The sequence below is a fragment of the Plecotus auritus genome, assembly GCF_963455305.1.
Source record: "Plecotus auritus genome assembly, chromosome: 1".
Taxonomy (NCBI): Eukaryota; Metazoa; Chordata; class Mammalia; order Chiroptera; family Vespertilionidae; genus Plecotus; species Plecotus auritus.
In genome coordinates, this window is record NC_137770.1 from 236,182,249 (window position 1) to 236,205,149 (window position 22,901).

Here is a 22,901-nt window from a genome sequence, read left to right on the forward strand (position 1 = left end):
GCTGTCACCCATTTGTCCCCTGACTGAATTTCCTGGGGAAGGTCAGAGCCCTGCATTACTGCGCTCTGCACCGCCATGGCAGGGTTCTGAATATTTAATCTCACTGCTCTGATGAGAAGGGTTCTGGCAGCAAGTTCAGGGGTGTGACAGCTGGGGGAAGTGACTCCTTTGGGCACACTCAAGGGCATTCAGAAGACACGGGGGATTTGGAGGCACTCTTTGTCTTCAGCTTGTCACAGTGGAATTTAGAGTTGTGAGATGGGGTCTCAAAGTCATCCTTATTTTCAGCATCATTTTGCTTTAAGGAAGTCAAACAAGGATTCCTAGCTTGGGGAGATGGCAGGAGCTGTGTGTTGTCATTTTATTGTTTTGTTTTCCATAGTGACAGGCCGGTGTGTGCTCTCCCGTCCAGTTTCATCTGAAAGTTGCGTATACTGGCAGCCCCCATGGTTATCATAACATGATGTGGGCACTTATTAAAGACAAGATGAGGATGTGTGAGCTTATCTTACTTTATTTTATTAGCATTTGGCCCATGGCATTAATGTTATAAAAGCATCAATGGGAACTTTAGCAGAACCTTTTCAAAATGGATCACTCACACTAAAGAGAACCATAACCTGGTATATGATATTAGGGGATAAATATGTTTCTTTGAATATCTAATGTCATTGATTCAAATATTTCTAGGTATTTACTGAAATACAAAAATTCCTCCTTGTTGAACAAATCGAGCATATTTCAATTTCAATATTACACTTACTTTACATAATCTTCCGACAATTTTTTGTTTTCTTGGTTTGTATTTTAAGCTCTTTAATTTTTTATTAAAATTTGTATCTTCTCCTTAATCTGTTTTATGGTAATTAAATAGTGTAAGTCGGGTCTATCTTGAATGAAAAGTAGGGTATGGCCCTTTAAAACTAAGAGTATGTGACAACAGCCTTGTTGGTCACCTCTGGCTTCTTCAGGAATTCCAGCCATACTCAGCTTTAACTGTCACTTCTACATGGATGACTTCTACATGTGACCTTTAACTTTGACATTTATTCTGAATGTTAGATCAGCATTTTCAAATGTTCGCTAGATTCCTTAACATCATCTAAAACTTAATTCTTAACTTCTGCCTGGTAAGTAGTAGAAACTCAATAAAAATTGCCTAAATCAGCTTTTCATGGTTATATGTGAGGGTAGAGTAAGAGGGAGACCAACTAATTTATTGCTCTTTTCAAATTTTTTATTATAAACTGCTCTTCACAGTTACCCCAGACTCAAAATTTTTCTTTTCTGAAACCTCACTTCACAAGAGAAACAGGTGGAAAGTCCTGAGTCTCTCTTTAACAAAACAAAGTCAAAGAAACATTGGTTGGAATTCAGCTTGCTCACAATTACTTGAAAAATCAGACATAACAGGTAAATTGAAAAACAATGACTAATATTTAAAAAATATAATAAAGGGAAGAGAATTAGCTTGTTGGGTATTAATGTTGAAATCATGCATGTAGTATAATTGTTTCTAAACATATTGGCTGTTCTAATAAAAAATATTATAAAAATGCACTGTCATTCTGGCCTGTGTGGCTCAATTAGTTGGAGCATCATTCCATACACCAAAAGTTGGTGGCTTCGATTTCAGATCAGGGCACTTACCCAGGTTAGGGGTTCAATGCCCACTTGGGATGTGTGTGTGAGACAACTGATTAATATTTCTCTTTCACATCTCTCTCTCTCTCTCTCTCTCTCTCTCTCTCTCTCTCTCTCTCTCTCAGAAATCAATAAAAAAGAGTTACAGCTAGGAACCAAATACCATTCTTTGATTCCAAAGGTCATGCCTATTCATGACACCCACTATCTATACTATAGTACAACAAAACTTTATACTAGTCACCTTCCCTCCACTTAAAAAATTGAGTGCTTTAAAAAAATGCATTGCCACCAAGCCTATGTGTGCCCCTTAAATATGAATAGACACCACAGGACTGCCTGTGGTTGGTGACTTTTGTTGAAGCCGAAAGAGCAACCCGCTTGTTTTAAAGCTGCCCATGTATTGCCTTTGATGTAATAGAAAGTGAAGCTTCCTTGGCTCACTTGTGATTTGTTTGGAAGTGGAAGGCTGGGGATGCATTTCCAAGACGGCATCCCAACCTCTCAGCCACCTTAGGTGGCTTTTGGCGGAAATATCTGACAGATTTTTGAAGCATGCATAGAACTTACATAGAACCATAGTTTCATCATCTCCAGATTGCAATGTAGCTTTCCTTCGGCCTTTCATTCCAAGCTGGTAGTTGGCTTAGGTTGCCTAGATTACCAAAGTTTCTGTGTTTTTGCGAACTCAGGAGATGCTAAACTTTTAAGATTCCCTGGCCCATATTCAGAGCTTCTGAGTCTGTATGTTGAATGTAGGACCCAAGAAAGCTGCATTTTAAATTGGCATTCTAGACAGTTCTAAGATACATATGTCAAAATCCACACTTTGAGAAACACTAGGCAAGAGTGCAGATAAAAGGGAAGTGGATATGTTCCAGGGATCTCAATAAAGCTAAATATATTCATATGTCAACACGTTAAAATTACTATACAGTTGTAGGGTATTGCTTTAATACCCTCAGTGTTTTTTTGTTTTGTTTTAAGACAGAAGATTACAAGCCTGCTGAATAGCTGAGTGAAATGAATCCTCATAAAGGCAAATAGCTTGATGTTCCTTTCAGTGCTAAATTGCAACCTCAGTTCTGTATAAGGCCCATCCGAAAGGGAGGGATCTATCACACACAGAATAAGCTGATATCATAATTTTCAGGACATAGTTTTCAGCCTAATTTTGTGGAAGAATGGGCCTTGGGACAAGTCGGCTCCTCTCTTTTGCAATCTGGGAGGAAATATAAGCCTGGGAGGCCACAACCTTCCTGCTGCTGGCCTTTAGCCTACCCTCCTTTGAAGTTCTGCATGCCAACGTGGAAACCTGTTTCCGTGCCCTGCCCCCACCATCTTAGCCACATCTCTGCTTGTCAGGACACTCCAATGAGTATTTACTTTTAAGCACAGCACGTGCACCTGACTTTGACTCCCCGGGGTCTCCATCAGGGGAATACATCTCTTCCCAGCTCCCTTCACCATAATAATAAGGCTTTTAGATAGGGCTCAAGGTGGGTGGAATGTTATTGAAGGAGCCTTCAGCTCTAGGGGGCACATTTTTCTGATGGACTGTGTCCCTAAAATAAATGGTTCTATCACACACACTTTTTAACCCCTGAATAATCATGAATAAAAATCCGTGGCTCTCCCTCTTGAGAATAAAACAAAACAAAACAAAACAGCAGCTAAAACTTTATCTTATGGAAAAAAAATGTACTCCTTTAGCTCTTTAGTTTTTTCTTTTAGTCTCATAATATTTATTAAATAGATACTTATATGGATCTATTTACATGCAATTATTTGCATTATCTCAGTTCCTTAGTGCCAATGTGATTCATAATTCTCATATCAGTTTTAGTCTCCTTGTAGGATATTAAATAATGATAGGAAACATGAATGATAGCATCATCTAGGTATTACCTAGAACAGTGGTCGGCAAACTCATTAGTCAACAGAGTCAAATATCAACAGTACAACAATTGAAATTTCTTTTGAGAGCCACATTTTTTAAACCTAAACTTCTTCTAATGCCACTTCTTCAAAATAGACTTGTCCAGGCCGTGGTATTTTGTGGAAGAGCCACACTCAAGGGGCCAAAGAGCCGCATGTGGCTCGCGAGCCGCAGTTTGCCGACCACTGACCTAGAATAATGATTAGATGTGTTTGGATTGATTTTGACACAGGCCCAAGAAAGAACTTCTCAGGACAGAAGGTTTGATTTTGACTTTCCTGGTATTCACAAAGCTGGTTCCAAAGTTGATGCAAAAGTTATTAGAATGTTGGCACGCTCTTTATTCACTACAGTAAGTGAACAGTGATATTCCTGGAATAATAATGGATCTGGCATTGGGGCATTCCTCTCTAATGGACAGGAGCTAGTTTGATATTTTATCAAGACCCATTTTCAAAACCTGTGCCTTTGCCTCCAGGCTCTGTTGCTCTCTGCAGCCCCATGGTGAGCTATTTTTAAGCTGCACATGTTTAATTTTGCAACGTGTGACAATTTGAAAAGCATAACAATGTCTATTCCCACTAAGATACACAGAATGCACCAAGATGCACTCACACTAGCAGGGTTTGGGGGAAAACTCCACCCTGGCATGGGTGTTCTTGGGAATCAGTGGGTTCTTTCTTCCTTAAAGGAAAACGGTCTTCCCTTAATCAGCCAATCACATTGATTTTTGTTTGGAGCACAGAGGATGGTCCTAGTGTATTTAAAATCTACTTTCTTTGGAACTTAGTCTTCTCAAAAAGAACTGGTCAGAAAATAAATCGAAAATAAATTTCTCCATAATGCAATGAGCATACAAATGGAATGAACCCACACTTTCAAATTCCTCGGTAACTTACATAAGATGAGTGGTTGCTTGTGGAATCATCCCTCATCATAGGACCTTAGTTCTTACCTTACAGTTTGCCTTTAAATTAAACTTAGCTAGAAATGTACTGCAAGAAACTTTACTAGATTCTGTACCTTATGCTGAAGATGCTAACTAGTTTGTTCATCAAGAAAACCCTTGAGCCCTCGTGACCTGTTATAAAATTCACTTACATTTTTCTGTGATGACAGACGCTTTGCTGAAGCAGTTCTGAAATATTAAAGACATCTCTTATTTTTGAGCATGCAACCTTGATTATTGATACTTTTTGGATATAATGGTTTTATTAATCCACATTAGCTGATCATTAAAGGAGCATTTTTTAAATTTCTAATACTCTGACATTGTATATTTACCTTACTAATTATGTATGTTTGGTGCTTTCCTCAGGATAACATTAAACAACAGTATTTTCCCTAACAATTTCCAACAATAAATAGATACAGGCAAGAGGGTTCTCTAACAAAAGTGGTGATTTGTAATTGCTTTCCCAGAGAAAAGACTGACGGTATTGTTACGCTGGGCTTTGGCATCAAGCATGAGCCTTTACAGAGAGCTGATTTCAGGAAAGTTCCCCAACAGAATTATTTGTATTGACTGCCTGTCAGAGGCTGCGGAAAGATGCAGATGCAACGAAAGTTCCTGCATGTGTCCCCTAGGTATCCACATGGCCCACTCTTGCTCCTTCAACTCTTTGCTCAAATGTCATTTCAATGAAGACTTTTCTGATCACTCCATTTCACTTGCATCACAATTCAGCATATTCAGTTCTCCTTGACTCATTCTGTTGTCTCTTTTCGCCATCCTATATAATAAAAGGCAAACAAGCAAATAGTCCGAACAGGGGAACAACATAACAACTGGTCGCTATGACCTGCACTGACCACCAGGGGGCATGCATGGAACATGGTGAGCATCAGCCTCAGGGGATAGTGGAGCAGGTGAATGGGGGCACCAGACCAAGGCAGAGCGCCAATCGCTGTCATCGGGGCGAGCCTCTGGTGGTTACTGAAAGTTCTTTGCTCCCATGTGCTGAGGTCCTGCCCAGAACTCACACCTGCTGCCAATGCAGGCCCTGCTCGCACCTGCTGCTGGCACCATCCCCAATCACTCTGCACTGTCAGCGGGTGTGAGCGAGCGGGGCTGGCGCCATCAGCATGTGGGAGCAGCAGCAATGGGAGTAGGCTGCCGACAGAGAGGGGACTGGGAACCATGGTGGAGGGGCTGGGTGGGGGCACGGAGGATGAGCCAAGACCTGCCCCTGTGCCCACCGCAGCCTCGTGGCCCACAGTTCCTTTCAAGGTGCATAAATTCGTGCACTGGGCCCCTAGTTGTAATATAAGCTTCATGAACCACTAGATTTGTCTGTTTGGTTCACTTGTGTATTAGTATATTCAGACCTATAAACTTAAAGTGTAGGAAGAGCTAAAAAGGTATTTTAAAAATTGTCTTTATTTAATGTTTAGGTAAATTTTTATTTTGAGATAATTGTAAGAAATTATAAAAAATGTAAGAATTAAATTTAATGAAATTGTAAGAAATGGATTTTAAATTTTAGTGTCTACATTTTCCTTGCTAGCACAGTTGATTCCTCAGTAAAACACCTGAATGTTTAGCTAGTATTCTGTGACCTGGCCAAACTCACTAGTTAATTCTGTTTTGTTTTGTTTTTTTGTAGATTCCTTGAGAAATGTTACATAGTTAATTATGTCCTCTGCAAATAAGATAATTTTATTTCTTTAATTGCCTTTTATAAGCTTATTGCACTGACTAGTACTTCCAACACTATCCTATCTAATAGAAGAGTAATGTGCAAATTCACTGTACCTCTGCTACACCCACAAGCCACGCCCACCAGCCAATCAGGAGCAAGTATGCAAATTAACCCAACCAAGATGGCTGAGGCCATGGAGTGAGCAGGAGGCTTGGGTTTCCCTGGCAATGGAGGAAGCCAAGCTTCCTGCACACCCTGGCCAGCCCTGGACTCCACTCAAGGCTACAAGTTTCAATTATAGAAGATAAATAAATCCCAACAAAAATTGCTGCAGCCATGGAGCGAGCAGGAGGCTTGGGTTTCCCCAGTGATGGAGGAAGCCAAGCTTTCTGGCTGCCCTGGCCTCCGCTCAAGGCTACAAAGTTTCAATTATAGAAGATAAATAAATCTCAGATATCAGGGCTTCCACTTGGGTTGCTGGGGGTCGTGTCTGGCCTGCAAACCACCACAGGCCCCTCGCCCAGGCCACCCCATGCCCCAAGGGAAACCCCACCCTGATCTGGGACACCCTTCAGGGCAAACCAGCCAGCCCCCACCTGTGCACCAGGCCTCTATCCTATTTAATAAAAGAGTAATATACAAATTGACTGTCACTCCAACACACAAGATGGCTGCCCCCATGTGGACACAAGATGGCCACCACAAGATGGCCAGCAGGGGAGGGCAGTTGGGAGGGACCAGGCCTGCAAGGGAGGGAAGTTTGGGGTGATCAAGCCTGCAGGGGAGGGCAGTTACGGGTGACCAGGCCTGCAGGGGAGGGCAGTTACGGGTGACCAGGCCTGCAGGGGAGGGCAGTTAGGGGCAATCAAGCTGGCAGGGGAGCAGTTAGGCATCAATCAGGCTGGCATGGGAGTGGTTAGGGGGTGATCAGGCTGGCAAGCAGAAGCGGTTAGGGGCAATCAGGAAGGCAGGTAGGCGAGCAGTTGGGAGCCAACAGTCCTGGATTGTGAGAGGGATGTCCGACTGCCTGTTTAGGCCCGATCCTATGGGGATCGGGCCTAAACAGGCAGTCAGACATACCTCGAGGGGTCCCAGGTTGGAGATGTTGCAGGCTGTGCTGAGGGACACCCCCCCACCATGCACGAATTTCGTGCACTGGGCCTCTACTGTTGAATAACACTGGTTGAAGCAGACTTTTATTCCTGCCTTGTTCCTGATCTTAGGGTGAAAGCATTCAGCCCCTCTGCTCAATATTAAGTAGGATGTTACCTGTAGGTTTTTGTATTTGCTCTTATCAAGTTGAGGAAGCTTCCCTCTATTTCTATTTCTCTGAGATTTACAAAATCATGAGTGGGTGTCCAATTTTGTCATATGCTTTTTTAAAAAAAATCAGTTGGTATGATTATTGTTTTTTTTTTTCTTTAACCTGTAAACATAGTGAATTACTTCAATTTTTTTTCAATAATGAGCTAGTCCTATATCTCTTGAATGAAACCTACCTGGCTATTATATGTACTACTTTTTATATATTCCTGAATTCTCTTTGATAATATTTTGTTAAGGATTTTTAAATCTATATTAGTAAGTGATCTTTTGTATATAGTTTTCTGTAATGTTTTCGGTATCAGGATAATACTAAGTTCATAGAATAAGTTCTATTTTCTGGAAGAGATGGTCAAGAATTGTGTTAATTCTTCTTCACATTTGGTAGGAAAACCACGTGACCTGAAGTTTTATTTTTTGATGAATTTTTAAAATGTAAATTAAATTTACTTAACAATTATAAGGCTGTTCAAATTATTTCATTGATAGATTATTTTAATTTTAATTTTTTTTAAAAAATGGGTCCATTTTACATAAGTTGTTAAATAATGTCTGTAAAAATACATCTTAAATTATGAGTACACTGAAGATATCTTAGTGCAGAATTTTTAATTTTCTTAACTCCTGTAGTCTACCTGCAGTGTGTATATTTCATCAACTCATTAAATATATCCATCTAATGTTTCAAGCTCCAAATTAAGTCGTCTTTAATTCATCTCTTTCCCTTATTCCCAACCCTATTTATTGTTTGAAAATATATCCAGAAAGCAATATATATCCAGCAACCAACCTCCTCTCATTTCCACTCCAGGCCAGGCCACCAGCATTTCTCACCTGAACTACTGTTATGCCCTCCGAGGCGTTCATTCTTCCACTCCTGCTTCCTACAATTCACCATTTTCATAGTAGACAGATCACAGAATTTCTCTAGTCCTTGGAGAGATATCCCAGCACACAAAGACTGAAATCCAAATTCCTTACCTTGGCTATAAGGCCCTACACACTAGTATGCTCTGACTAGAGCCCCTATCTTCCTCCATGCAATCATCTGCAAGTGCCTCCTGGCTCAGGAGGTATGCTTCCCCAGCTGCATCCTTCTTTCTGTTCCTTTAGGATGCCTGGCCCATTCTCTGCTTGCAGTCTTTGCACAAGCTTTTAACTCCCTCTGTTAACATGCTCTTTCCCCAAAACATCTCATGGCTGATGGCTGGCTCCTCCTTGTGATTTATATCCCAGCGTAATTAAGAGATGTCTTCCCTGACCACTCAACCTACTGACTTTCTATTTTACCAGCCTGGTTTTAACAGTCTCTGTGGCACTTATTCATAAGTGATATTTTCTTATTTACTCCTTGTTTAATTGTTGTTTATGATACTGACGTGCAAGCTCCTGGGATGCAGGAACTTCCATTTCTTCCTGACTATTCTAGCTCTAGCACCTAGAACCATACATGAAACATAACAAGGGCTCAATACACAATTTCCGCATCAGTGCATGAAAGTGCTCTGCTTAGTGTCTTATCCTAGTTCACTCTCCAACAGACAAATTACATATTTTGATCCCCATTTTATAGATAAGAAAACGAGGCTTTAAAATAATTAGCCCAACCATACAACCACAGTAGTGTATGTTTTCTTCCTATTTCAAACTAGGGATACCATCCCTTATGGCAAATGCATGAGAGCAAGAATTTTAAGAAATATGTTGCTAACTTGTGTGTATGGATCTATTCGTAGCTCAGACGCTTTCAACAAAAGTTCTGAAAATTTCTGGAGAGCATGCTTCGTGATTTCATTTAAATAATTATTCCACAGAGTCTGGTGGGAATGGGAAGGGTTATAGAAGACAAGGAGTTACTGTTAAATCTGCTTAATTCTAGGATTTTAGGAGTGCTTCTTTCTTTATTGTAAAAGAACACCATTTCATGCATGGTATTATTGGGAAATACTAGTTCCAACTAGAATTGTCACAACTGTCAGGAAAAAAAAAAAAAAAAGAGCCTGTCTAGATATTTAAAGGATGGAGGATGCATATCCATATGTACTAAATCTCTTTAATAATTACATTTATACAAAACAAGCACAAAACAAAATAAACAGACCAAATCCCTGGAGTATAAATTAGAATGGAGAGAAATCCTACAGCTTGCCCAGGGCACGTAAGAATAAGAAGAAAAACAAAACCCAAACAAAACCCTTTTGCCTTTAACTAAGGCAAGCCTATCGCCCTCAGGCTTTCAAAGCGACTGCCTTTTAATAGAAAAGTACTTGGTGAAAATTGGAGACTCTCCCATTGGTGCTCACTAATAAAATAAGTCCATTAGGCCCTGGCCAGCGTTGCTCAGTTGGTTGGGCATCGCCCCATGCATCAAGAGGTGGATGGTTTGATCCCTGGTAGGGAACATGCCTGGGTTCCAGTCTTGATCCCCAATAGGGGTTGTGCAGGAGGCAGCCGATCCTTGTTTCTTTCTCCCTTCCTCTGTCTCTAAAATTAATAAAAACATATATTTTTAAAAAGTCCATTGGGCCCTAGCCAGTTTGGCTCAGTGGATAGAGCATTGGCCTGCAGACTGAGGCGTCCAGGGTTGGATTCCGGTCAAGGGCATATGCCCGGGTTGGGGGCTCAATCCACAGTAGGAGGCGTGCAGGAGGCACCCAATCAATGATTCTCTCTCACCATTCATGTTTCTATCTCCCTCTCCCTGCCTCTCTGGCATCAATAAAACTATCTATTTTAAAAAAACAAAAAAGTGCTTTGGTGGGGAGCTAGCAAGTTACCTTTTGCCTTTTAGAAATACGAAGGAACTGAGGAAGGCTCTCCTCTGAGGCTAACACAGCAAATTCGTTTGGAAGCTCAGTCACCTGGAGGCAAGCATAGCTCTAAAGTTGTGGTTTCCAGGCTACTGTATTTTAAAGCATATAATGATTTTCCCTGATTTTCAAATACCTGAGCCTGGACAGTGTAGAAAGCAGCCGAATTTAACAGCTTATTTTCCTCCTCTGTGCCTCTGACGGGGAGGGTATTTCTCTGTGACTGAACAGCTTCGCCTCCATTGGGAGGTAAACCTTCTACTCTGCTTTTCAGAGTCTGGGTCAGCGCCTGCAGAGAGCCTTCCCCCCAATTAGGCTTTCTGAGTCTGATTAACACTGTGTCAGGGAACTGTCTGGTGTCTGACCTTGAGCAGCACGCTTCCCTACTTCCCTTTTATTTTTGGAAACATGTTGCACAGCCTTGGACCCTCAGATTCACCCCCCAGCGGGCTTGATTGCATTAGCAGGCTCCTTTTATGAGTACCGAAAGGGTTGCAGCCCCAGTGACCTGTCATCTGTCCCCTCCCTGGCTTCCATGCTGATTCATTGATGAGCTGGCATCCAGGCCCCGCCTCCCTCGGAGTGGTCTGTGAGGTTGTGATTGCTCCAGGAGGGGGAATGCTGAGCCGAGCCACAGTGGGTCCCTACAAGTGTGAAGGGCAGCCTGTCTGTGCCACAGAAGAACTTGGGGACCATTCTGAGAAACAGCCTTTTCTCAGCACCCCGTTACTCTTCTGTCTGTCTCGGCTTCTCTAGCTTTTTACAGGAATTTCCGATTGAGGCACTAACAGCTAATTCCACAGGAGTTGTGAGGCAGCCTGTGACACAAAACTGAGACAGAAGTTTCCCCTCAGAGGCTGTCTCTTTCTTATTGGCAAAGACTTCTGGCTCTCCTCAGAGGAATACCTTGTTGCTTAAGATGAGTGGCTGTAGAAAACGGTGTAAACGTGAAATATTGAAATTTGCCCAGTACCTTCTCAGATTATTAACAGGTTCTCTTCATACAGGTAATGACTCTTTTCTTTTTTTCAATCGAGGCCGGGAGAGCATGATAACGAAGTTGAAATGGAATAGGAAAGGCGCACTGTTTCTGTGTTGTGTTTATTCTGAATGTTGTCAATAACATACAGTTGGTGGGTGTTTGCTGAGATGCACGCTTCTGGCAATGTGTGCGGTGCAGCTCTCATTGAGTGTAGATCTGGATTCTCTGGATGCATTTTTCATGTTTCTGGCAGGGTTGCCGTTGAATGTGCCTCAGTCTAAGGAGGCAGTGTCTTTAGTGTGGAAGGAAAATTTTTTTAAAATGCTTGATTGTGTGAAGGGTTTTTCCCTCTCTCCTGCTTGCTGCAGTTTACTGGGGAATCGCATAGCTGTGTTTGGAGATTCTGCAGGTATTTAGCAATTCTGCAGGTACTTAGAAATTCTCAAATTCTCTGATCACTCTAATCCACAGATTATTTCTAGTATTTGGTCATAGAGCATGGCAGTGAGAGAGTCGAGGACGTTTCTCTTGGGTTTGCAAAATGTGAGCAAAATGTGAAAACAGCTGAAGAGTAAATGGTCCATGAGAGAGGTTTGATATTTGTTTCATTGCAGGGGATTTCGGTGTTTAAAAACTTGCATGGTTGAAATAGAAACTCTTATCTAAATCTAAGTTTTTATAGCAAGAAAATATTTTTAAGATGTCCCAATATCATGAGTCTAAACTCCTAGGTGGCAGTTTTGGTGCCCAGGATATTTCTAGGCAATGCCATCATTAGCATAGTGACAGGTGGGACCAAATCGACCTGGAATCTGTGACAGAAATAGATATATTTCATAGACCCCCAAACTTCTGACAGGCAAGGCTTGGCTAGTATGTTGCATTTTGATTTGATTCTCCTCAGGAAGAACTATTGTATGTTTTCAACTTATATCTGTTTGCTTTTAGTAATGAGGAAGAAGCGTTTGAAACAAATCCTATACACTGTCAGGCAAGGCAAATGAGAGCAACATTTTCTCTAGGAAATAAACTCTCTGGTTAATAACAGAATTGCATATCTGATTATACTGACAACCTGAGCAGGAAAAACAATTTTGAGACAGTAACTGTGGAAATCAAATGGTTTCTGAGAGCATTATTAAGTATTAATAAATATAAAAGGGTTGTCATCAGATGCTAATCTTTAAGCAGTGCAAATTGAGGTGCGTTTTGATGCTCTTGGGGTAATCATCGAGAGTCTGTACCTGACTTTTGTCAACTTGGAGCTCAGTTGTATTTTTCAAATGTAAATGTCTTTGCATTTCTATTGCACAAACTTCCGTCCATGTGACTCTGCTCTATAGTATCCATGTGATCAATAATATCCATGTGGTATTTGCTTTGAGTATTCAGTTCAGGGTGGTGTGCCATTGGTGATTTCATTGGGCGATACTCAATACGTGACCTTTTATCTCGCTGTGAAATTAGAGAAATATTGTATAAAGAAAGCTGTCCATGGGGTTTCCATGGCAGTCTGTTTTGCTCTTTGATCAGGCAAGTGAAGGTTCTACCTGTGTCTGATTAGATTTCGGTGCAGGCCTGTGCCTCTTTTGCTCAGTCTGTGTATAGTTTTCTTAAACTCCCGACTTAAAATAATTTTATGAAGATAGTAAATGGTTGTGAAGTCATAGGCCATAAGTATCGAATCCAAAGTAAAGTGGTTGTCAAGTGACTGGATGAAAAGTTTATAGAAAGCTAGAAGGCAGCAATATTTTAAGCCTTGTGGAATGCATATTTAAAAATCAGTAAAGATGGGATGCCTTCTCTGCTTTTTGAGCAGCAATAGGAAAAATACAAGAACTCTGAGAAATAGAATAGACAGATTATAATAAAGGAGTAAGGTTAATTTTTTGACCTGGGAAATGTGATTACAGCAACTTGTGTTTTGTGAAAATTCTTTTCGGCTACGTTTCTAATGCCAAATGCTGTTACAATCCAGCCAGAATCTCTACAACTTCTCAAAATGCAACTTGGAAAAGCCAATTATGTATTTACTAGAAGCAGTGATAATATGCACTGTTCATATTGCAAAATCTAATGTAAAATTCATTAGGGCACTTTCAAGTCCCTTAGCTAGTAATTAATGAAAAAGTAGGAAGCAGAGTTGAATTAGTTGTAAAAATTTGCTTTAAGGTTGGATATGCAGGCAGTTGCTAATTGTATCCTGAACAATCAACAAATGTCTTATAGTTATCAAAAATTTAAAGCAATACAAATACGCCTTGGATAACTTTATTTTTCATTTTATGAAGAAGCCCTTTATCCTCACTTTTCAATTAAAGATGTGATCCAAGGAAATAGTGATTTTGTTTTACACTGGGAAACAGGTTGATTCTGAAATACATAATCTGTATTGTTGGCAGTTGCCTTTCATTTCATACCAAAATGCCCATGCCTTTACATAAGCTTAGAAAATTTGAAGTGCAAAGAAATGTTTATGGACACAAAATCACCTTTGATATGTCTTATTAAGGTTATCACAAGTTAGGGGAAAACAGTTTTCTGAGAGCTTGTCATGTAACTTTTATAACTAGGATTGCATATCAATCAGTAATTTAACTGGTGATCCCCCCCTCCGCCCCGCCCAAATAATCTTTATGCTAGACAGCTAGAGAGTCATAATTCAATGGTAAAGATTTGTCCAGATAAAATAAATACTTCCATTTTACCAGAAACATTTTACATATGTGTACCATGGCAAACCACTTTTCAAGGAGTGGGTTTAACAAACACATATATTTGCTGTATTTATCATGAAAATATGAGCATTGTTAAGACCCTTTGTTATAGATAATACATCTCAGAAGTCCATTTGCAGATATAAGTTAACTAGAGGCCCAGTGCATGGATTCATGCACTGGTGGGGTCCCTCGCCCTGGCCTGCAGGGATCGGGCCGAAACTGGCTCTCTGACATCCCCCGAGGGGTGCCAGATTGCAAGAGGGTGGTTCTCGGGTAACGCACCCCAGAATCGGGTTCCCTCCTCTCTGGTTTCGGGTGCGTCACCTGAGAATCACAGCTGCCAAGTCACCTCAGCTCGGCAGCTCCTGTGTTGAGGGTCTGACCCCTGGTGGTCAGTGCCCGTCTTAGCTACTGGCTGGTGGGCCTGTGGGCCAGTGGGCCGGTGTCCTGGTCACTTAGGCTTTTATATACAGAGATGGCTATCATGTTCGGTGTAGTGAGGTGCAATACAGAAGTCAGTTATCCCAATCCCTTCTCTAAATGAGACCTGCAGTTCCGTGTACCATGTTATATTCAGTTCTAGATGGGGTTCCTGGTAACCAGTATATTCTTGTACATTTAAATAAGTGGAGATAATCTATGAGGACTGTAATATGACGCTAGTGAGATGAAACTTACTCTGTTGATGGGCAGTTTGTGTACCTTCGGAACCCACAGAATGTTTTATCATTGAAAAGCTGACCCATGAGGAAAGGATGAATAATATTACAGATATCAAATTTTGACTTCCTTCTTCTTTATGTGTGAAATTTAGTAATGGAATGTTTTGTGGTGCTTATTTGGAGGTTGTTTGGGCATTTATCAGTTCTCTATGTATCGTTTTCATGAAAAATCAACACCTGAACACATTTTCCTGTTGGCAAGTGTTCCCAAACGCACTTCTGAGGTGGATACTGCCTGGAGCTCTGTTTCCGGCTTCAGGACTGCGATCATCAGGTGTGGCGACGTTTAACTCCCTGTCTAAGTGAAACAAAAGCAATTTAATCAAGATATTAAGTTGCTGTTTAACTAGTGGGCTAAACGATTTCACATTTAAAGTAATTATACTATTAAAAGCATGTGGTAAGCGTTCATCATTTCATCTAGTAGAGAACTTCAGATTGAGAGAGAGAGCATGAGAGCATTTGTTTCACACATTTGCATTGAGTGGTTTGTTCTGTGGATCAAGACAGTTACAAAAGGAATGATACAAATATTTAGATATGTTCATGTTGCATTTTTTAATTTATATATAGATATTTGTTGATTAAAAGATTTTTAATTGAATTTTAGAGAGAGAAAGGAAGGGAGGGAGAGAGAGAAAGAGAGAGAATCATTGATGTGAGAGTGAAACATGGGTCCGCTGCCTCCTGCATGCGCCCTCTCATGGATGGAGCCTGCAACCCAGGCATGTGCCCTGACCGGGAATTGGACTGGCAACCTTTCAGTGCATGGGTTGACCCTTAACCAAATGAGCCACACCAGCCAGGGCTCTGTTGCATTTTTAAAAAATACATTTTTAAATTGTGTTTTTATTGATTTCGGAGAGAGGAAGGGAGAGGGAGAGAGAGATAGAAACATCAATGAGAGAGAAACACCAATTGGCTGCCTCCCATTCCCCCTACTGGAGATCGAGCCGGTAACCTAAGCATATGTCCCTGACCTGGCATGGAACCAGAGACCTCCTGGAGCACGCACACTCACCACTGAGCACACTGTCCAGGGCTAATTTGTATTTTTAAGTGTGAAGAGAAAATAGTGACCCTTGGCAAAGTCAGGTAACTAAGAAAGCCTGTCTCTAGTCCTGTGCATTCCCCTTTCTGTTTCCTTCTTTCCCTTCCAGGTTACAAGTCACAGGATCACATTTGCAGGCCTCTGTGACCTCCTCCTCTGTCTCTCCTCTCTGCCACATTTGAACACAGGACAGGTGCATCTCAGGAAAAGGGCGTTTCTGAAGGCCTCAAATAATTAAAAATTTACACAACTCAAGTTCAATCCAGGCAAAAGATGACAGGGGTTTCTGTTTCCCAGTTCATATGGCCCGGACATGCAACAGTTGAATAAGCAGTTTATAGTCCCTTGGCGTATCAGCTCTGAAATCATGCTAGTCTTGATTAATTTTTTAAAAGTTTATTCATATATTGCTGATAAAGTGAAATTAGATTTCTTACGGCACTATGTAAAATTCGCATTATTGAAATGCACATAAAATGCCACCATTTATACTCAGTCTTGTGCTTCTTCTATTGAAACCTGCCCTCGGGTAAGAAGAAAGCAAAGAAGGCTGATGTCCTGTATACTTAATTACCAAAGAATATATGTCATTGCATGCTTTTTTCCTCCCAGCAGAGTTTACATTTTAAACTTTATCATAAGAATTATTTTGTCTTCTATTAATGAGTTTAACTTTTCAATTAGGAGTAAAGGTATATTTTGAGGGACTCAACATTTTGCCTAATCATCTCAAGGTCTGCCAATTGCTGCCAAATTAGGTTTAAGGGTTCCTGAGTTTAATGGACAAAACACCTATCTATGCTAATTACGAGTTGCCTACACTTCAGAAGGAAATTTGCATGTTAGTAGCCTTATATTTTATATTCTTTACCCTGTGAGTGGTATATTAGATAAATTTGTAGGGCTTAAAAACCTCTTCCAGAGAGAAGCCTAGTTGTTTTTTTTTCTTTTTATCATTGTGTGAACTGCAAAGTAGTAAGTCACCTGATCTCACCGTCTTTGACATATTCAACTCTTAAAACTCATTTGTAAGCTGATTGACCAAATTACTCAATATATTACATGTAGTCTAAAGGGAAGGGCTAATATTCAGAGAAGGAGCTGCTTTGCCCTTATGGGTTAAAATAATTCGAGCTTTCTTTCTGAAAATGTCAGCAATTATACATCAGTGCTTCATTTACATATTTGAAGAAGAAATATTCAAGTTTCACAATACAGGGCAAATAGTGAGGTTATTATAGATTGACTAGAGGCCCAGTGCACGAATTCGTGCATGGGTGGGTCCTGCCCCAATTGGAGTGGGGGGCTGATCAAGGGCAGGGCTGGCCAGGGGGCCGCCCTGGTCGAACTCCCGGTCGAGGGGACAATTTGCATATTACCCTTTTAGTAAATAGGTTTGTTATATGTATCAGTTATGTTCCTGACAGGAAAGAGAGCTCACACTCAGGAAAATAATGTAATTAAGGGTCCATGCATGTGGTCAGGGTTTAAGGAAATTAACAGGAGGCATGTGTACTCTGAAGCTAGTAAGAGCAGACCCCTGCAGGGGCAGGGGGCAGAACCCTTTGTGAAGGTGGAGAGGGAAACTCCATGCAGGGTGCTGGTTTAGTCCAGGGAAACGGCCAACTCATGGAGACCTGATTGGAAGGGAGCTCAGGAAAAAAAAAATGCTGTCCCACCTTCCTCCTACCCTCAGTGATTTTGCTAGTTTGCCTATTGACTGACTCCATTCTAGAAAGCCAGTGGAAAAACTACTCTAAATATGAGTAGTAATAGTTAGGGCAGTAATATTCTCATGGACATATTTATTATATTATATTAATATGTTTATATTATTATATTATATTATATTATATTATATTATTACTAGTGGCCCGATGCACATATGAAGATTCGTGCAAGAATGGGCCTTCATTCTTCAGGCTGCAGGCACCGCCTTTGCTCTGGCCGGAGCAGCCTTTCCGCTATGGCCCGGAGCGGCCTTTCTGCCTTCCCACGCTGCCCAGAGGCCTGGAGCCCCAGAGCGACTGGGGTGGTACAGAACACCTGCATCATCACCATGGCAACGATGCAAGTGTCCCACTCCATGCTCGGAGCCTGCATATGCAAATTAACCTTCCATCTTTGTTGGGTTAATTTGCATACTCACTCCTGATTGGCTGGTGGGTGTCGCGAAGGTACGATCAATTAGAATATTATTCTTTTATTAGGTAGATATTATATTATCCTATATAATAAAAGCCTAATATGTGAATTGTCCCCTCGACTGGAAGTTCGACTGGAGTTTGATCACTCGCTATGACATGGTGCTGACCACCAGGGGGAAGTGCGGAACATGGTGGGCATCTGCAATGCAGCACTGGCAGCAGGCAGCATTGGAGGCGCTGCTGGCCCTGATGGGCCCTGATGAGAGCGGGACCACGGTGGGATGGTGGAGCAGGTGAGCGGGTGGCGCCAGGCCAAAGCAGGTGTGAGTGGGGCCCAATTGCCCCGCTAATCGCCCCACAGACAGCTACCAGCGGCAGCAGCAGAGAGTGGGGCCGCCACCCAGCTCCCAGGCACTGAGGGAGCCAGGTAGATCTTGATGACTCAGATGGAGGGGTGCGCACGGGGGCCTGGGGGCAACAGGTGCTGCCCAGGGCCCAGAGGTCATCTGGAACCTGCCCTTCCATGCCAGACACTCATGCTTCCATCGCTGGCCAGGTCTAGGGACCACACCTGTGCATGAATTTCGTGCACCAGTCCTCTAGTATTTATATAAGTAGTAATATTCTCATGGCTATATTTATGATTTTAGATTCACCCATAATAGTTACCACTGACCAGGATTTCTTCCTTTAAAATTACTAACATTGGCCAAAACCGTTTTGGCTCAGTGGATAGAGTGTCAGCCTGCGGACTGAAGGGTCCCAGGTTCGATTCCGGTCAAGGGCACGTAACTTGGTTGCGGGCACATCCCCAGTAGGAGGTGTGCAAGAGGCAGCTGATCGATGTTTCTCTCTCATCGATGTTTCTAACTCTCTATCCCTTTTCCTTCCTCTCTGTAAAAAATCAATAAAATATATTTTAAAAAAAATTACTAACATTGGTGACATATGCTTTCTTCAAAAGATATGGAAAGTGGCATGAGGGAGCTAATCATATCCCTGGGTGATGTATCAGGTTCCAGTCATTGTACATTATCTTCCACTGTCATTGTGTATCTTTTACTTTGACCACATAACTTTTGTCAAAATTTCTCTGCACATTCCTTAATCTTTATGAGTAGAATAAGCCTACACCTTCAAACAAATTGACTCTGTTTTCTGAGAGAATTTCACTATAATTAGCCTAATTAAATGACACATGAAGACAGAACATTTGTCCTATAGGAAGATGGTATTCCAACTGTGTATGATATGGTCATGGCTTGTGCTTGCTGGGTATGATGATGACTTTTCTTTGATAAAGTATATTTGCTCTTCAAGCCTCTTTTGCCAGCTCTGAGATACATTTGTGGGTTGGGAGGGGAGGAGCTATCATCTGAAAAGCTTCCCTTCATTATAGAAAAAAGCAAAGTCCAACTGGCCATAATAGAAATCAGCATCGATATATTTTGTGCAGTGTATGCCAAACAATTTGACAAACAAATTTGTTTTTATCAAGTACTGCAAAGTGTGGCTCCATGCTTGACACTGTCCATTTCTCCTGATGCTATTGCAGTCACATCAGATTGTCTCAAGATGTTCCATATTTGGGATAAAAGTTCACTTTACTCTGTTAAAGGGGAATGCGTAGGACTCTGCACCAGATCAACATTCAATAATGGCTGAGGAGAGCCAATCAATCATTGTTTCAGGGAGGGTGAGTCAGAGAGAAAAACTGAATGGTGGCCGGGTGGGAAGATGAGAACTTAGCCAAGTCTGGGTTGGAGGAGTCAACTCATGAAAAGCATTCCATCATTGGACAGCTTTCTTATGTGTCTCACATCTGGCTCTGTTTTGCTTCCTCCAATGTCTTTTCATCGCTATCTTAATGACCATAACGTAAGAAGATTACTTTAAAAACAAAAAAGGGATTCGGAGACTGTGTTCTGGGAGAGCTGTTCTCTCCGCTCAACCCCTAGTTAGGTTTCCAAGGGCAGCAGCCCACACATGGAGGCTGAGGAGCCTCCTGTCCGAAAGCCAACTCCCTCCCCAACCCTACAACTGGGAGAGTCATCCCTCTGCTCTGAGCTGGGGCAACTCATCTGTACAATGGGGATATTCCTACTCGTGTTTCTATTGCTGGCAGACATTCAACAAATGCTAACTTGTGTCATTATTACTGAGCTGGTATTTATAGGATGCTCTGTTTTTGTTATTCAAATGAAATCTTCTCCAAAGGTAATTGGAATCTAATCATTATGATGCTGCCTGGTACTGGGAATAAACAGAAAGTGACCTATATAAATGACTTCCATTTTAAACGCTTTTGTCATCTTAGTAGTTTTCAGTAACTATGATTGCCTTTTATTCATTCAGCTAAGATTTATTAAGTGCTCTTAAGGGCTGAGCCCGTGGTTTTATGAAGCTATCCCTTTACTATCCCCACCTGCCCCCATGTTACTCTATCAGCAGAGCAAATAAATGTGGAACAGTTAACTCACCAACATATGCTAAGGTTTCCAAATGCAGAGCAGAGCCATCTCTTGTGTTTTTTTGTCAAGGAGAGGCAAAGACAGTGGGTAACCTAGGTGAGGCATTACACCTTTAAAATATGTTCCTCTGACAAAATTAGAGGGAGAGAGGCTGGAAAAGGGGAAAAGTGAGAAAGCAGCTGGGGGATAGGATCCATGGGATTAATTTTAGGAGGAGAAAGTTTGCTGAAAAGCTCAATTGCCCAGACTAGCAGATTGCTGCAGAAACTACCAGCAAAGCCCTCCAGAAGGTTCTATTTCTTGTGGATTAGTGAGTGATCAGGTACTGAAGGCAACATGCTCAGATCCCATTTTTTCCCCATTGAACCTGTCTTCACCCTCTGATGCTTATTGCTTTCCCTTTTTCTTTTCTATTTTTTTTTGAGCACTCATAGTGCAAGTTGTCTATCCCTTATTGTTCTGCATTTAATTACTCATCAACCCTGTGTTATTTAACAGATTCAGGTGTTAGAGTCCTATCTCGAATAGATCTGGATCTTATAAAGGACACAAAGAACATTTAATTCTCCAGCTCTACCCTGACACAGTGTTTACTGTATGTAGTAGCTGCTCAGAAATATAGATTTGCAGGAGGATATCATAAAAAGGAATGTGTTTCTTTCTTTATATAATTTAATGCATTCCTTTCTGAAGCATGTTTTCCGACTGGGTATTTCTCAGAATCCAAACTATCTTTGTTTGACTATGCAGTTCTCCCTCCTCAAACTCAGACTTATTTTGAAGAACTGTGTGATGGCTTCAGTTCTCAACTCAAATATCATCTTAGCCATTTCCTGACCATCCAATCCAAAATAGCCCCTCCCATAATGACTTTTCTTTATATCACCTTTGGGACATTTCTCTTACAGATGGGGTAACCAAAAATTGGGGTATTTATGAGAGTTAAATGAGACAATCTTAATAATCACAGCAGGAATACAGGCATCAACCATGACTGTCCCAGACAGATGGTCATCCGCTCAGTAGAAAGTACCACTTTCTAAAAAAAATTAGATTATTTTACAAGTATCTATAACACTGGAGTGTAAACTCCTTGTAAGGATCATGCCTATTTTCTTTATTATTGTAATCCAGTGCCTAGACAGTGCCGACTGCATACTTGGAATTACGACTAAGCTGCACACCGGTGCTTTTTAGAGAACAAGCCTACAGCATCTCCAGCCCCTGTTTCTCTATATGTCTTCCCAGTGTGCTAGGACTGTGATTGTTTGCCTCTATCACTTCTGATCTTGGCCACGGAAGCTACTCATTCTAATCTCTGCTCTGGTTCTGCAGCTTTCTTATCTCTGCCCAGTACCTCTTCCCGTAACAGAAACTGTTGTGGATAATCCAGAGCCCTGGAAGTCTGAGTTTTCTCGAATTGTACACAGAGAAGATGCAACTGCACATTTTTAAATAGGGGTAGCTTCTATATACTGGCTTATTTGTTTCAAAAGTCATATATGCTATAGTTGATTTATGTATAAATGCCTATGTATTTGTATTTTTACATTTTCTATAATTAACATATATGTGTATAATGATTGTATATTAATGTTTTTTAAATAATAGAATAGAAATGTATATGTTCTTCCAATCTTTAACTATAGCAAATCTGTTCAGATCCCATTTCTTCCCCCTTGAACCTGTCTTCACCTTCTGATGTGCATTACATTGCTTTTCTTTTTTTGAGCACTCATAGTATGAGTTGTCAATTCCTTATTGTTCTGCATTTAATTACTCATCAACCCTGTATTATTTAACAGATTCAGGTGTAACAAAAATATAGCACTTTGGATGTACCACAGTTTTAGAGGAATTATCAAAAATACATATTATTTGGATTTCAGTGGATCTGTTTTCCATCTTCATTTTCCTTCTCCAGTTTGCTTATAACTTTGACTAAATTCCAAGTTCCCCTCGCTGGGTATCACCACCTTTACAATGGGAAGATTTCCATCTTACAGGATGACCAGGTTCGGATAAGGGCCTTAAAACCTGTCAAATCAGTCATGTTCCTCTTCTATAATACATCATTTAGACACCTAGAGCCTGTGTTATTATGGGGTATGCATAAAAGAAATTCCCAACCATCTTATAATTCCCTGAGCCAATCAAAAGTCAAAAGGCTTCAAAGAGCTATGAAGTCAGTTCTTTAAGAGGCTTTTAGAACTTTAAAGGTGAGTTTTATGCTCTGTCTACTAAAGTTCCCTGGGGGAAACGATAGAGTCAACTTCTAGGCATGTACCCAAATACATGCAAATGTGCCTTCCAGCAATGCCCTCCTAGCCAATCTCCCAGTAAAAGCATCGTCTGGAATCTCTGAAGGTTAAGAAGCTTGTTCAAACTCAAATAAGCGAAAGTTCACAACACAGTGGCAATAACAAAGACAAAATTATGTATATCTTGGT

General features: G+C 41.1%; 1 protein-coding gene across 4 annotated transcripts in view; it reads left to right on the forward strand.

The window, feature by feature from the left end:
- The window catches only part of KCNIP4 (potassium voltage-gated channel interacting protein 4), a 995,976-nt gene that overhangs the window by 202,906 nt on the left and 770,169 nt on the right, over positions 1-22,901 (forward strand). The window contains exon 1 of one of the 4 annotated variants that reach the window (XM_080640387.1): positions 10,941-11,365. The exons of the other annotated variants lie outside the window; for them this stretch is intronic. Coding sequence (XP_080496513.1) covers positions 11,278-11,365 — 88 coding nt within the window. The 5' untranslated portion in view covers positions 10,941-11,277. Of the gene's footprint in view, positions 1-10,940; positions 11,366-22,901 lie in introns of those variants that run through there. 4 annotated transcript variants of the gene reach the window in all.